General features: G+C 50.7%; 1 protein-coding gene across 1 annotated transcript in view; it reads right to left on the bottom strand.

Moving 5' to 3' along the window:
• Positions 1-16,369, bottom strand: part of BAIAP2L2 (BAR/IMD domain containing adaptor protein 2 like 2) — a 33,747-nt gene that overhangs the window by 4,473 nt on the left and 12,905 nt on the right. The window contains 5 exon segments of the mRNA XM_017861332.1: positions 70-172; positions 175-247; positions 10,955-11,101; positions 11,972-12,088; positions 12,319-12,390. Of these exon segments, the coding sequence (XP_017716821.1) occupies positions 70-172; positions 175-247; positions 10,955-11,101; positions 11,972-12,088; positions 12,319-12,390 (512 nt within the window).

Below are 16,369 nucleotides of genomic sequence, written 5' to 3'. Positions count from 1 at the left end.
GGGGGCAGGAGGCTCCAGGGGGGGGCCCTGGGGCCCCAGGGCCCCGCGGGGGGCGGCGGGGGCGCGAACGGCGGCGGGGGCGCCCAGGGCCTCACCATGTCCAGGCGGGTGGGCGTCAGGCGGCCCGAGGGATAGGGCGGCCCCAGCGCGGGGCCCAGCAGGCCGGGGGGGGGGCGCGCGACGGGCTGCGGCTGGCCTCAGACTGCTCCTTCCACAGCAGCACGCGGTTCTGGAGCATCCCCCGGGCCTGGCCGGGTGGGGACACAGGGGTCAGCCAGGTCTGGGCGGCTCCCTGAATCCTGGGGACCCAAAATGGCACCCTCGACCTGAGAGCTCAGCCCCTACCCGCTCAGGATGACGGGATTTCCTAGCTGGAAGGAGCCAGAAGCTAGCTCACCGTCCAACCCACACCCTCCACTTTTTGCAAAGGTGGCTCCATTTTTCACGAAGAGCTTCCCCTTACAGCCCCCCCGCCCCGTCCCCCTCAGTGTCTGTGCTTTGGGCTGTCCTCACCGCCCAGCTTCAGGGGTAGGGGTGGCACCCAGGCCTGGCCACTCAATCGCCCCATCCTCCTGCCTGCAGCGATAGGCTCAGGAATGGCGCTTAGCTAGAAACTACGACCAAAGAACCCAGGTAAGTGCATGCCTGTATCAAAACACCTCATGTACTCCATAAATATATACACCTACTGTGTGCCACAAAAATGAAAATAAACGGTGAGTGAGAAGAAACACTGCATACAGTTGCAAAACCATCAAAGAGGCCATGGGAAAAATTTTAAAAATATGTTTACGAAGTGGAAAAGCCATTCTAAGTATGATACCAAACCCATGAACTCGAAAAGACTGATAAATTTTACTAAATAAAAATAATGTTTTTGTATGGCAAAACCAACCGTAACACAGGCAAATGACAAATGGCAAACTGGCTGTCATATTTGCAACTCATCACCAAGAAAAAGCTGGTTTCAGTAACATATCAAGAGCTCCTACAAATTAATAAGAAAAGTGGATGAAAAGATACTGGCATGTCACAGCACAGAAAATCCAATGGCTTTGAAACATGAAAAGATGTCAAGCTCGCGTTTAAGACAAGTATGAGGTAAAGCCACGCCGAGATACCATTTTTGCCTTTCTGATTAGCCAAGATCAGAAAGTTTGCTCATACACTGTTTTCAAGGGGTGCGGAAGCACAGAAACTCATACATCACTGATGGAAGTATAAATTGGTGCAACCAATGACTGTATTCTTGGGCTTACCAATTCCACTTCTAGGAATCTATCCTGGAAATACATTTGCACAGCTGCAGTAAACCAGAGAAGCTAAGGATGAGGTGGGAAGGCACGTTATTGACTGGACTTGGACTAAGCAAAGACTAATTATTGAAGATGAATAAAAAAGGCAATTTACCATGCCCAGGCACCTAGAGTTCTTTAAATCTTTTTCTTTTTTTCTTTTTTTTTTTTTTTGAGACCGAGTCTTGCTCTGCCACCCAGGCCTGGAGTGCAGTGGCCCGGATCTTCAGCTCACTGCAAGCCCGCTCCTGGGTTTACGGCCATTCTCCTGTCCAGCCTCCCCAAGTAGTGGGACCTACAGGCGGCCCCGAACTCCGTAAGCCCGGGCCTAGTTTTTGTATTTTTTAGTAGATGACAGGGTTTCAGCGCTCATTAGCCAGGATGTATCTTCTTCGATCTCCCTGACCTCGGTGTCGCGCCCGTCTCGGCCTCTCCAAGAGGCCAAAGTGCTGGGATTACAGGCTTGAGCCACCGCGCCCGGCCTCTTTAAATCTTTTTCTAAGGGTGCTGTTTTGGTTTGTTTTGAGAGTCTTGCTCCATTGTCCAGGCTAGAGTGCAGTGGCACGATCTCGGCTCACTGCAACCTCTGCCTCCTGGGTTCAAGCTCTTCTCGTGCCTCAGCCTCCTGAGTAGCTGGGATTACAGGCATCCACCACCATGCCTGGCTAATTTTTGTATTTTTACTAGAGATGGGGTTTCACCATGTTGGGCAGGCTAGTCTCGAACTCCTGACCTTGTGATCCGCCCGCCTCAGCCTCCCAAAGTGCTGGGATTACAGGCATGAGCCACCACGCCCGGCCCTAAGTGTGCCTTCTACTTATAAATAGAACAACAAGTAAATATATATGTTTAGCTATCTTAGGAGTCGGATCTTGGATGTTCTGAAGTCCAGTTGAGTCAGACAACGTGTTACTTGCTCCCCTGTGTGATATAGTTTGTATATTGTCCTCTCCAAATCTCATTTTGAAATGTGACTCCTCAGTGTTGGAGGTGGGACCTAGTGGGAGGTGGTGGGTCATGGAGGCAGCTCCCTTATAAATGGCTTGGTGCTGTACCCCACGGTGATGAGTGGTATGAGTTCATGCAAGAATCTCCTTGTTTAAAAGATTATAGTGGCCGGGCATGGTGGCTCACACCTTAATCCCAGCACTTTGGGAGACTGAGTTGGGTGGATCACCTGAGGTCAGGAGTTCAAGACCAGCCTGGCCAACATGGTGAAACCCTGTCTCTATTAAAAATACAAAACTTAGCTGGGCATGGTGGTGCACGCTTGTAATCCCAGCTACTCGGGGGGGTGAAGCAGGAGAATCACTAGAACCCAGGAGGTGGAGGGTGCAGTGAGCTGAGATCATGCCATTGTACTCCAGCCTGAGCGACAAGAGCAAAACTCCATCTTAAAATAAATAGAAAAAAGAAAGAGTGTGGTACCCCACCCCCACCCCCCACCAGCTCCCTCTTTGGCCATGGGATATGAACTTCCCCTTTGCCTTCTGCCTTCTGGATTGTAAGCTTCCAGAGGCTTCACCAGGAGCAGATGCTGGTAATGAACTTCTTGTACAGCCTGCAGAACTGAGAGCTAAATAAACCTCTTTTAAAATACATTACAGAGCCTTGGGTCTTCCTTTATAGCAATGCACAATGGGCTAACACACCATGCATAGGGGAAAATCTGCCTGTTCAACCCACAGCTCCCTCCTGAGGGACCCTCACCCACCAGGAGGCAGTCAAGGAAGGGGTCAGCTCTTCTCTTAATGCTGATGGTTAACTGTTTACAGGCAACAAGGAGTTTAACACAGGTGAAAAAGAGTTTCCTCCGAAAGAAGACTTTTAAATAGCTAAGCAGCACAGGAAAACGTGTTCAACATCATTAGCCATCTGAGAACCGGAAATCAATATTGCAATGACATACCGCTTCACACCTGCTAAGCATCTTCACACCTGCTAAGATGGCTATTATCAAAAAGACAGTAACAAATAGTAGCGGGGACATGGAACAACTGGAACCCTCATAAACTGCTGGGGACATGGAAACACTCTGGAAAAAGGTCTGGAAGTTTCCCAAACAGTTAAATATAGAGTTACCATATGGCACCACAGTTCCACTCTTATATACCCAAGAGAGATGAAAACATATATCCACGTGAAGACTCGTACATGGATGCTCAGAGCAGCATTGGTCATGACAGCCAAAAAGGGGAAACAACCAGGGGTCCATCAGCTGACATCTGAGTAAATACATCTGAGTAAATGAGTAAATACAATGTGGTCTATCCAAGCAATGGAATATTACCAGCAATGAAAAGGAAGCCAGTCGCAAAAGCGTATAATTCCGTTTATATGAAATGTTCAGAATGGGCAAATGTATTGAGACAGAAAGTAGATTACTGGTGGCCTAGGGCTGGGGGAGTTGGAGGATTGGGAATGACAGCTAAGGGGTACTGGTTTGTAGTTGTTTTTTTTTTTTTTTTTTTTGAGATGGCGTTTTACTCTTGCTGTCCAGGCTGGAGTGCAGTGGTGTAATCTTGGCTCACTGCAACCTCCTCCTGCTGGGTTCAAGCAATTCTGCCTCAGCCTCCCATGTAGCTGGGTTTACAGGCATGCACCACCATGCTCAGCTAACTTTTGTATTTTTAGTAGAGACGGGGTTTCACCATGTTGGCCAGGGTGGTCTCGAACTCCTGACCTCAGGTGATTCTCCCACCTCCGCCTCCTAAAGTGCTGGGACTACAGGCATAGCCACCACACCCGGCCGGGGTACTGGGTTACTGTGGTGGAGGGTATTGAAAATATTTTAAGCTGATTGTGGTGATTGATGCACAACTCTGTGAATATACTACAAACCAGAAAGTGTACACTGCAAATGGGTGAATTGTATGTGAATTTTATCTCAATAAAACTGTTTTTCTAAAAAGGAATTGTTTCTCCCTGGCAGACCTTTTGTGGGAGAGTAGGGGACGAGAAGGCTGAGCCTGGGGCTGGGTGAGGTGGTGACAGCGGGCAGATGGGAGTCTGAGCCAAGATCTGGGTCTCTGGATTCAGTCATGTACCCTTGGGCCCCTGGGTTCAGATCCAGAGACTCAGGGAGGGCCCGGGAGGCATAAGAACCCTGAGCCAGGGCCAGGCGTGGTGGCTCACACCTGTAACCCCAGCACTTTGGGAGGCCGAGGCGGGCGGATCACCTGAGGTCAGGAGTTCGAGACTACCCTGGCTAACTTGGTGAAACCCTGTCTCTACTAAAAATACAAAACTTAGCTGGGCATGGTGGTGCACACCTGTAGCCCAGCACTTGGGAGGCTGAGACAGGAGAACCGCTTGAACCCGGGAGACGGAGGTTGCAGTGAGCCAAGATGACTGCATCTCAAAAAAAAAAAAAAAAAAAAAAAAAACCCTGAGCCAGGCGAGGCTGCAGGGCCAGCTGACTGTAAGCAGGCAGGCCTCCGGACGGTGGCTTGTGTTTTTCACCTTTGGTGGAGAGGGCAGGAGTGGAATCAGACTTATGAGGTGGCTTCACCGCCAGGCTCTGCCACTGTGTCTGCCTTGTGAGGTGCGAATGAGTCCCTTCCTTAACCAGACAAGAAAATGAAGCCCAAAGAGGTAGAATCATTTGCTGGAATTTGCATTCAGGGCACAGGGAAACGAAGCAAGAATGTGAAGAATTAGAAGGTGATGGAAAGAGCAGCGAGGCTGAGGGAGCAGCAGGTGGCGTCAGGAAAGAGAGGCCTGGTGGGCGGGTGGGTCGGGGACTCACTCTCAGATGTCAAATAGGGCCAGGGCCTGGGCACATCCTCTGGGCTCAAAAAATAATTGTTGAGGCCAGGCGCAGTGGCTCACACCTGTAATCCCAGCACTCTGGGAGGCCAAGGCGGGCAGATCACCTGAGGTCAGGAGTTTGAGACCAGCCTGGGCAACATAGTGAAACCCTATCTGTACTAAAAATACAAAAATTAGCTGGGTGTGGTGGCAGGCGCCTGTAATCCTGGCTACTCAGGAGGCTGAGGCAGGAGAATCTCTTGAACCCAGGAGTCAGAGGTTGCAGTGAGCCAAGATCGTGCCACTGCACTCCAGCCTGGGGTGAGAGCGAGACTCTGTCTCCAAAAAAAAAAAAAAAAAAAGAATGACATTGGAAAACTGCAGGGACAAAGTGAAGGAATGGTGGGGAGATGGTGTCCTAATGTTCTTGGCCTCTCCCAATGCAGACCCCATCAACCCCCGCCCGAGGAGTCAGCAGCTAAGCCAGATCAGGCGGGCAGGCAAGCCCGCATGCCAGGAGGTGACTGTGAGCCTGTGGACCTGCTGGGCCTTTACAGAAGAGAGAAGGGTGGAACTCTGAGCACTGCTGGGCTGGCAGGAGTCTGAGGACCTGCCACTGAGAGGCCAGGCCAGGACTAGGACTCAGGGGCCCCAGCAGCCTGTAGAGACACCTGGGTAGGGCAGCATTGACTGTCCCTTCTGACCGTGCCCTGGGAGGGGCTGCTGGTTCCCTGAGCTGCAGGAGCCCAGAGGCTTGGGCTGTTGCTGGCCCATATGGTTCCTCTGTGTAATTTAGGGACAGCTGTCCCCTCTGTGTGGACAGAGACACATGGTGCATATTGAGTAAGACGATCTTTTTTTTTTTTTTTTTAGATGGAGTCTCACTCTGTCATCCAGGGGCTGGAATGCAGTGGCTCGATCTCAGCTCACTGCAACCTCTGTCTCCCAGGTTTAAGTGATTCTCTTGCCTCAGCCTCCTGAGTAGCTGGGACTGATTACACGCATGCACCACCAGGCCCAGCTAATTTTTTTGTGCTTTTAGTAGATACAGAGTTTGACCATGTTGGCCAAGCTGGTCTCAAACTCCTGACCTCAAATAATCCTCCTGCCTTGGCCTCCCAAAGTGCTGGGATTATAGGAGTAAGCCACTGTGCCTGGCCAGGATGACCCCTTTGTGCAAAGAAAAATGTTCCTTTCTCGAGGCAAGCATAGCCTGCACCAGTGTGTTCAGCTTGGAGAGCAGACCATGCCCCCTACTCTCAACCTGGCACCATTGTGCAGTGCACAACCTGCACAACCTTCCTAAAAGCCCTATCTGCAGCACTTTTCCACAAGGGGAGGCTAAGTCAGCCCCTATCCCTTTGGCTGAACCAGAGCTAATGCTTGCGACAGGGAGATCAGGAACAGAGTAGGGCCTTCCCTATGTCAGAGTGGAGAATTGGCTACTGGACAATTAGACTGGGCACCCACTACGCTAGAGAGATTACTCTGCTCCTCTACCCTTGAAGTTGCCAGCACCACTGCCTGAGGCCCTTGCAGCTCAACCAACCCAGAGTGAGAACAGGGCCATGAAGAGGCAAAGGAAAGAAACAAGGCACCTCAAAGGTCCCAGCGTTTGAGAACGAGGACCCAGGAGACCATCCCAGGCAGCTGTGACAAGGAGGTGACCAAGCTTCGCAAGAACTCGATCGCAGCATTGCTGCATAACGAAGACCGCCTTCTTCATCAGACAAAGCATTATATATATATAAAGAGAGAGAGAGAGAGAGAGAGACAGAATTTCACTGTTGTCACCCAGGCTGGAGTGCAGTGGAATGATCTCAGCTCACCACAACCTCCGCCTCCTGGGTTCAAATGATTCTCCTGCCTCAGCCCCCCAAGTAGCTGGAATTACAGGCACTTGCCATCACGCCCGGCTAATTTTCGTATTTTTTAGTAGAAACAGGGTTTCACCATGTTGGCCAGGCTGATCTTGAACTCCTGACCCCAGGTGATCCACCTGCCTCAACCTCCCAAAGTGCTGGGACTACAGGCACTGAGCCACCGCGCCCAGTTCAAGCATGATTTTAAGACTGAAAATGGAACAGAGGAACTAAAAATGAGGATGGCCAGTTGAGAATGGAATCAGTAGTCTGGCAGGTTAAAGGGGAGACATATCTCAAAATACAGAGCAAGAATAAATAAAATATACATCAAAAGTCTTATGATAAGGCCAGGTGTGGAGGCTGAGGCACGAGAATCGCTTGAAGCCGGGAGGAAGAGGTTACAGTGAGCCAAGATTTCACCACTGCACTCCAGTCTGGGTGACAGATTAAGACTCTGTCTAAAAAAGAAAAAAAAAAGTCCCATGACATTAAAAAAAAAAAAAAAAAAATAGCTGGGCGCGGTGGCTCACGCCTGTAATCTTATCACTTTGGGTGGCCAAGGCAGGCAGATCATGAGGTCAGAAGATTGAGACCATGCTGGCCAACATGGTGAAACCCCATCTCTACTAAAAATACAAAACTTAGCTGGGCATGGTGGTGGGTGCCTGTAATCCCAGCTACGCAGGAGGCTGAGCCAGGAGAATGACTTGAACCCAGGAGGTGGAGGTTACAGTGAGCCAAGATCATGCCACTGCACTCCAGCCTGGTGACAGAGCAAGACTCTGTCTCAAAAAATAAATAAATAAATAAATAAATAAATAAATAAATAATAATAAACAAAATAGACATGGTGAGGGAGAAGGTTGTAGATGTGAAGGCTCCAATGATAAGGAGTTCCACAATGAGAAGGAAAGATGGCAGAATGGTAATAATGAAAGAAACGGAAAAGGAAATAATGCCTTAACCGGAAGAGAGACTTGAGCCTGCAGCCTGCAGGAGCGCTGACCTCGGCATTCCCCATGGTGGCACCTGGGCAAGTTCCTGGTCCCAAGGTTACAAAGAAAATCTCCAGCACCCACAAAGGAAAAGCCAGTTACTTAAAAGGGAAGGGAGACAGATCACGACCAGACTTCAATTCTACAACACAGGGTGCTAGAACATAGTGGGGCTTGGACCATGAAAGGAAAGGTCTGCAGCTCTGGAGCCTTTCCGCCGGCCAGTATACCACTCACCAGGCATAGCAAAAGCTAGCCATTTGCAGATATGCAAGGATCTTACAGTGTGTCTGCAGAAAACACCCATGAAGGTTCTCTAACTACAGCAATCAATCAAAACAGAGACCTCAAGGCAGTGGGAGATGGAAAGGGGTTACAGCAGTGGGCAGTGGATCTGATCACAGGTGTGGTGAAGCAGTAACAGGATGGCGGTACACCTGGCAACGGTAACATGTGCAATCTAAATAAAGGTTCTTGAGGCCAGGCGTGGTGGCTCATGCCTGTAATCCCAGCACTTTGGGAGGCCAAGGTGGGAGGATCACTTGAGATCAGGAGTTCAAGACCAGTCTGGCCAACATGGTGAAACCGCATTTCTACTAAAATACAAAATTAGCCGGGGGTGGTGGTGGGCGCCTGTAATCCCAGCTACTTGGGAGGCTGAGGCAGGAGAATCACTTGAACCTGGGAGGTGGAGGTTGCAGGAAGCTGAGATGGCACCACTGCACTCCAGCCTGGGCAACAGAGCAAGACGCCATCTCAAATACACACTTATATACATACATACATAAAATCAGTTTATCAAAATAATTTTGGTCATGCTGCAGAGATGACTAGTGAGGTCTGAAACTAAGTCCTAAACTATCTTGGCAAAACCAAGAGGTAGAGGATGGGAAGGATGAAGAGAGGAGTAAAAGCTTTCTAAAGACCCCATTTCAGAATAGTTGGAGGGCAGGAAAGTACTTCTTAAGCTGTTATCTTTTTTATTTTTATTTTTTTTTGAGACGGAGTCTCGCTCTGTCACCCAGGCTGGAGTGCAGTGGCTCCATTTTGGCTTACTCCAACCTCTGCCTCACAGGTTCAAGCGATGCTCCTGCCTCAGCCTCCTGAGTAGCTGGGATTACAAGTGTCTGCCACCATGCCCAGCTGATTTTTGTATTTTCAGTAGAAATGGGGTTTTGCCGTGTTGGCCAGGCTGGTCTTGAACTCCTGACCTCAAGCAATCCACCCACCTTGGGCTCCGAAATTGTTGGGATTACTGGTGTGAGCCACCGTGCCCAGCCTAATTTTTGTGGAAAGCTTTAAATCAAGGTCTCATCTTATGAACCGGGGGAGCAATGGACTGAATAGTGTGTGTCTGTAGTGGGGTGAAGTTGGCATTTTTGGAAAAGATAATAGGTGGATACATATGTGATTATGAAAGTCACAAAGTGAGGTCACCACAGGTAGAGAGAAAAAGAATAGTGCAATTTCTTTCTTTTTTTTTTTTTTGAGACGGAGCCTCGCTCTGTCGCCCAGGCTGGAGTGCAGTGGCCGGATCTCAGCTCACTGCAAGCTCTGCCTCCCGGGTTTACGCCATTCTCCTGCCTCAGCCTCCTAAGTGACTAGGACTACAGGCGCCCGCCACCTCGCCCAGCTAGTTTTTTGTATTTTTTAGTAGAGACGGGGTTTCACTGTGTTAGCCAGGATGGTCTCGATCTCCTGACCTCGTGATCCGCCCGTCTTGGCCTCCCAAAGTGCCGGGATTACAGGCTTGAGCCACCGCGCCCGGCCGAATAGTGCAATTTCTAAATTAATAAAGGGAAAGGGGGAATATATAGTATAATAACCAAACTGACAAGAAATAACATGAGAGAAAAAGAGGAAATGACAAAATAATTACAGTTAGCTCAAGTTACCTAGAAGGAATAAAACCCAGGTATATTCATTGTTATGTTAAATGGGAATGGGCTGAATTCCTTTTCTATTAGAAGACACAGACTGTAAGACTGGTCAAAAGCTCAAAGTCAGCTATACATCAGTAACAGAAAGTTTACTTAACATACAAAGAGATAAGCAAAGAGAAGAGAAAGTAGAAAGAGCAGTATTAATATCAGACAAGGGAGAATTGAAAGCACCAAACTTGATTAAGAGAGACGTAACGTACATAAATGGCAATATTTACAAAGAAGGTAGAATAGTTATAACCAAAAAAGCGCCAAACAACATGGCAGCTCAATTCAGAAAGTGAAATCTATTAGAAATTCAATGAGAAATGAGCGAGTCTGACTGGTCTAGCAGCCAGAACAGGGCAAGAGGTTAGAGAATTTAAATAATACTATAAAATGGCTGGGTGCGGTGGCTCACGCCTGTAATCCCAGCACTTTGGGAGGCTAAGGCAGGCAGATAACTTGAGGTCAGGAGTTTGAGACCAGCCTGGCTGACATGGCGAAACCCCGTCTCTACTAAAAATACAAAAATTAGCCAGGCGTAGTGGCGCATGCCTGTAGTCCCAGCTACTCGGGAGGCTGAGGCAGGAGAATCTCTTGAACCCGGGAGGCGGAGGTTGCTGTTAGCCAAGATTGTGCCATTGCACTCCAGCCTGGGGAACAAGAGTGAAACGCTGTCTCAATAAATAAATAAATAAATAAATAAATAATAAATATGAGAAAATTAATAGACAATAACTGAACAAACCTATCAATTAATGAATTTGTGAATTGTGAAAATATACAAGCAGGAATTTAAAAATGGTGCACATATGAATAAATGCATGAATTAGTGAATGCATTAAAAACAAACAATATCACGAGTGAATAAATGAGTGAATGTATAGTGATACAAGCAAACTCAGAAACAAAGAAATGGATGGAGAGAGCAAAATAAAATGAATTTCTACAGACAGGCAGGAAGGGAGGGAAGAGGCAGGAAGGGAGGGAAGAGGCAGGAAGGGAGGGAAGAGGCAGGAAGGGAGGGAAGAGGGAAGAAGGCAGGGAAATCTCTGTGTACGGCCACTCAGGGCGGGGGGCAGCTCCTAGAAGCGCCCCGCCTGCTGTCCCCCAGTTCAGCTCACCCGGCCGAAGAACTGCAGGAAGGTGTTGGAAAGTAGCAGGTGCTTCTCTGCCAGGAAGCGATAGCGCCGCTTCTCTTCCAGTTCAGCCGCCCGCTGACTCTCAGACACGAAGGCCTGCATCTGGGCGTGCAGCCGGTTCACACTCTCCTGGAGGGAATGGGAGTTCTGGCTGGGGGCGGTGGGTGTGTGTCATCCCATCCACCTGGCCCACAGGCGCCAGCTGTTCAAGCCCCCTGTCCTTCTCGACTGCGCCTCCCCAAGCCCACCCCCTATCACCTAGCCCATCCTAGCTCCTAAGCCTGCCTTGTTACGAGTCTGGGCCCTGCATCCCCCTCGCCCGGGTGCTTCTCACAAGCAGGGCTGGTGTCTGAGCCATCGCTCTGTCTCTGGCACCCAGCACAAGCCCAAGCACGGGCTGGGGGGAGGGGGGCAGGGGGACGGGTTTAATGAGAATATGAATGAGTAGGTTAATAGCCCCTATTTAGGGGGAAGGTTCTGAGGAGGGGAGGCATGAATTCACTTAAAGGAGCCAGGAGCCAGAGGAAGAGACGGGAAGGGAGGTAGAGGGTTTGGATCTTGGAGACATTGGCCAGGGATGGGGCCCTAGGCTCAGGAGGGGGAAATAGGCTTAGCGGGGCGGGATACCTCTGCCTGGCAGGAGGGAGGGGAGGAGGATGGGCAGCTGGTGGATGACAGCTTTGGCACCATGTTCAAGCGAGCAATTTTCTCGGTGAAGTAGGAGACGGGGGAGGTGGGATGGGGTTGCAGGAGAGGCTCGGGGATTCTGGGGAAGGCCAGGAAGCCATAGGGCAAGGGGCGGTGCTGGGCTTGGCCCTGGGAGCTAGTGACTCCCACCCCACCAGGGGCTGGCTGACCTCCCCAGCCACGCTCATCACAGTTGTGCTGGTGCTCGGTAGGGGAGCTCAGGGAGGTGTTCGTGGTTCCCAGGGCCCGGTCTCGCCCCAAGGTCTGCCCACCCGCCCTTGCCGGCCCTCCCCCGCTTCCCGGCCCTCGCACCTTCATCTCCCGCACATTCTTGTCTCTCTTGCGCTCCATGCGCCACAGCTCAGACATGCACTTCTCCAGGTTGGCCGCTCGGTGGCGGTACTCGAGCTCATAGTGCTGGCGGCTGTCCTGGAGTAGGGTGGAGTTGGGGAGGGAGAATCCCCCCACATCAGAGAGCTCAAGACACCCCTTACAGAGATCAGGACCCTGGAAGTTTGGAGACTCGGGGCTCAGCTGGGAACATGGATAATCTGGGGCCTAGTCAACGCTCAGCACTGGCCTGTGTGTGCCCACCTGTCAAATGGGAGAGGGGGTCCTGCCTATGATGGGTTGGGGGCCGGGGGGGAGGCCAGACTTACTTTGATGAACTGCATGTCCAGCTTGGTGTTCTTCTCCATGTGCTGCAGCAGGTCTCCATGGAATGTCTGCACCTGAGCAGAGTGCAGGGTGAGGGTGATCAAGGCCCCCTTACTGTTCCCAGGCCCCGGCACCCCCTTGCACTTTCTGTATAACAGCCTGCCCACCATGCTTCTAGTACACCAGGCACCTGCCCACCTGTCAGAGAAACGGAGACAAGAAGAGCACCTGGCTGGAGGGAGGATGGAATGGTGAAACATTCACAATGTTTAGTGCAGTGCTGGCTGGAAACGAACCCTTATCAAGTGTGTCAGAGTCTTCTGGTTCTTATTTTTTGTCTTATTCTTAGTTGTACTTCGATGATGTCATTCCCTCTGCCTGGAATTTCCTATCTTCCAATGCCAGCTTCCTGTCTTCCCGACTTTCCCAAGCAGAATCCATTGCTCCCTTGTTTTGTTTCTGGAATGCGCGCACATTTTGTACCTTCACTGTCCATTCCTCCAGTTGTATATAGAATTTACGGCCAGGCCCCCATGCATAGCCCCTCGGAGCTGTTATGGCCATGGCTCACCTCTGTGTCCTCAGCACCATGGGCAGGGCACAGCCCAGCAAAAACACTCAGAAGCTGTTGAGGTCTCAGATGGGCCTGAGAGGTGACAGGTTCCCATGACAAGTGGATGTCTGGCCACCAGGGCAGGACAGGAAAGGCTGCTGGGCTCAGGCTCAGAAGCTTCGTCCTCATTCTAGTACTGCCTCTTATTTGCTTTGTGACTTTGGACAAGTTGCCACCCATCTCTGGACCTCAGTTGCCCCATCTGTAACAGGAAAGGCTTGACCAGGCTGGGCATGCTGGCTCACGCCTGTAATCCCAGCACTTTGGGAGGCGGAGGTGGGTGGATCACCTGAGGCCAGGAGTTCGAGATCAGCCTGGCCAACATAGTGAACCTCCATCTGTACTAAGAAATGCAAAAATAAGCTGGGTGTGGTGGTGCACGCCTGTAGTCCCAGCTACTCGGGAGGCTGAGGCAGGAGAATTGCTTGAACCCAGCAGACAGAGGTTGCAGTGAGCTGAGATCACACCACTGCACTCCAGCCTGGGTGACAGAGTGAGACTCTGTCTCAAAAGAAAAAAGAAAAAAAAGGAAAGGCCGGCTGGGCGCAGGTGGGCTCCAAGCCTGTAATCCCAGCACTTTGGGAGGGCCGAGACGAGGGGATCACGAGGTCAGGAGATCGAAACCATTCCTGGCCTACACGGTGAAACCCGTCTCTACTAAAAAATACAAAAAACAGCCGGGCCGAGTGGCGGGCGACTGTAGGTCCCAGCTAGCTTGGGAGGCGAGGCAGGAGAATGGCCGTCAACCCAGGAGCGGAGGCTTGCCAGTGAGCTGAGATCCGGTCACTGCACTCCAGCCTGGGCGACAGAGCGAGACTCGCATCTCAAAAAAAAAAAAAAAAAAAAAAGGAAAAGGCTTGACCAGCTGCTCTCCGAGAGCTTGATGAGCTTTGATTCTTTGGGCCCATGGGGTGCCCTATATTCTCCTATATTCTGTATTCTCTATCGGCTTTCTCTGAGTCACTCCATGTTGTTGAGGAGTTGGACCTAAACCCTTCCAGCTGCAAGAGGGTTCAGGCTCCATGGGGCACAAGAGGCGCTTCCCCAGCCCCGCGGAAACGTCCTCTTCTGGAGGCCCTCCCGCCTCTGCGCAGCCTCTGTCCACACACCCTTTTCACACAGTGGGTCCTTCCTCCTGCCCTAGGTGTCCTCACACCATCCCATGGGGCTAGGGGATCGCCCAGAAAAGGGATGCTGGCAGTCTCCTCCCAGTATGCAGAAAAAAATCACTACATAATACATTTTCCAAAGTTTAAGGTTTTCTCCCACAGTTGTTTCCCAAACTTAGGCGCCCACTGGTCTGCACAGGAGCTTGAGGGTGCTTCTTTGGTACCGAAACCCTGAGCTATGGCTGCCAGTGTGTGTGTACAGAAGGGTGTCAGCACCAGGAAGGAAGGAGCACTCAGGTGTGCAGAATGATAGAACAGTAAACAGAAACATGCACTGTTCTAGAAATGCGAGGTAGATGCTTCTACTTGATGGGGGGCCGCTTTCTGCTGGATCCAGTCAAAAGGAAGCCTTCCCGACCCTGTGCTAGTATGAACGTCACAGCGCTGCCTCCTTAAATTTTGTGACCTCAAGCCGGGCACGGTGGCTCACGCCTATAATCCCAGCACTTTGGGAGGCCGAGGCAGGCAGATCACTTGAGTTCAGGAGTTTGTGACCAGCCTGGCTAACATGCTAAAACCCCGTCTCTACTAAAAATACAAAAATTAGCTGGGCATGGTGGCGGCTGCCTGTAATCCCAGCTACTGGGGAGGCTGAGGCAGGAGAATTGCTTGAACCAGGAGGCAGAGGTTGCAGTGAGCCAAGATTGTGCCCTTATAAAAGAACAAAACTCCGTCTCAAAAAAAAAAAAAAAAATTGTGACCTCGCTTGTAAAGAGACAGTCCCAGCTTTCTGTCAATCAGAATCCACATGTTCCTGAAAATCCCCACCTTCTGCAAAAATGCACAATATAAACAACAGGGCTTGGGGCAGACCCTCAAAACCCAGGCAACCTTGTAACCAGAGCACTTATACAGATGGTGAATGACACCTGGAGAGACTGACTTGAACCGAAAGTCATGGAAAGTACTTCAAATGCATAGACTCAAAGTACAGACCTGCAGAGAACACTCAGTTACAGCAGGACTGGTCTGCAGAGGCAACAAGGACACGGATGATGCCGGAGGAAGCAGAGCCTAGCCAGTGAGGCTGTCACAACCTGCCCTGAGAGCCCTGGGAGATGGGGCAGGCTCTCCCCAAAAGGCCTGGGTGCAGGAGCTCTTCTAAGGTATGCTTCAAATGCAGCCCGAAGGGCTCCTGCTGTCAGCTCAGCAGACAAGCTGGGGCTCTTTCCTTTCCTGCTAACTCTCTTTGCCCCACTCCCTTCCTCTTGCCCAGGAAAAATCACTTAGGAACAAGCTGAGTCCTGTATCATGGGATGGTGTTGCTTCTGCTTCCAGTCATGTGTGAACAAAGGTACGTGGTGGCAATGTGCGCTTCAGCAGGACAGCCATATCATAGCTCTTCCTGTTGTCGTGGTTTGGCTGTGATCGCCAATGAAGCAGAGGACACAGACCCAGGATGCCCCCAGCTGGTAGGTCCCAGGCATCACTGGGTTAATGGAAAGGATGCCAAGCTCCTGAAGAAATGGGTCCATCAAGAGGTTGACAATGGGGCAGGCGTGATGACTCATGCCTGTAGTCCCAGCACTTTGGGAGGCTGAGGTGGGAGGATCACTTGAGGTCAGGAGTTCGAGACCAGCCTGGCCAACAAGGCAAAACCCTGTCTCTACTAAAAATACAAAAATTAGCCCAGCGTGATGGTGCATGCCTATAATCCCAGCTACTTGGGAGGCTGAGGCAGGACAATCGCTTGAACCCAGGAGGTGGAGGTTGTAGTAAGCTGAGATCGCACCACTGAGGTGGAGGTTGCAGTGAGCCAAGATCACGCCACTGCACTCCAGCCTGGGCAACAGAGTGAGACTCCATCTCAGAAAAAAAAAAAGAGGTTGACAATGGAAGTGAAGTTTGAGCTCTTGCTGTGTCCATTACAGGTAGAGAACAGTCTGTTGGCAGGTGGCTTCTGACAGAGGAAGTCACCAACCCCAGAGCAGGCTGAGGAATTCGCAGTGGATTAGATAGAGACTGCCCTCTCCGTCTCCACTCCCTGGGGCGCACGCTTCATTAGAGGGTCCTGTGTACACCTCGGTACAGAAGTATAGAAAGTTGACAGCAGATTCTGTGGTCTCAGCCATGCACTGCAAGCTCTATGGACAGAGGGACTCCATTTTTTTTTTTTTAAATGAGACAGCGTCTTTTTCTGTTGCCCGAGCTGGAGTGTAATGGTGCTATCTCAGCTCACTGCAACCTCTGCCTCCCAGGTTCAAGTGATTCTCACACCTTGGCCACCTGAGCAGCTGGGATTACAGATGTGTGCTACCACATCTGAGTAAT

This window comes from Rhinopithecus bieti, unplaced genomic scaffold, assembly GCF_001698545.2.
Source record: "Rhinopithecus bieti isolate Rb0 unplaced genomic scaffold, ASM169854v2 scaffold_56975, whole genome shotgun sequence".
NCBI lineage: Eukaryota > Metazoa > Chordata > Mammalia > Primates > Cercopithecidae > Rhinopithecus > Rhinopithecus bieti.
This window is presented reverse-complemented; position numbering and strand designations above follow the sequence as displayed.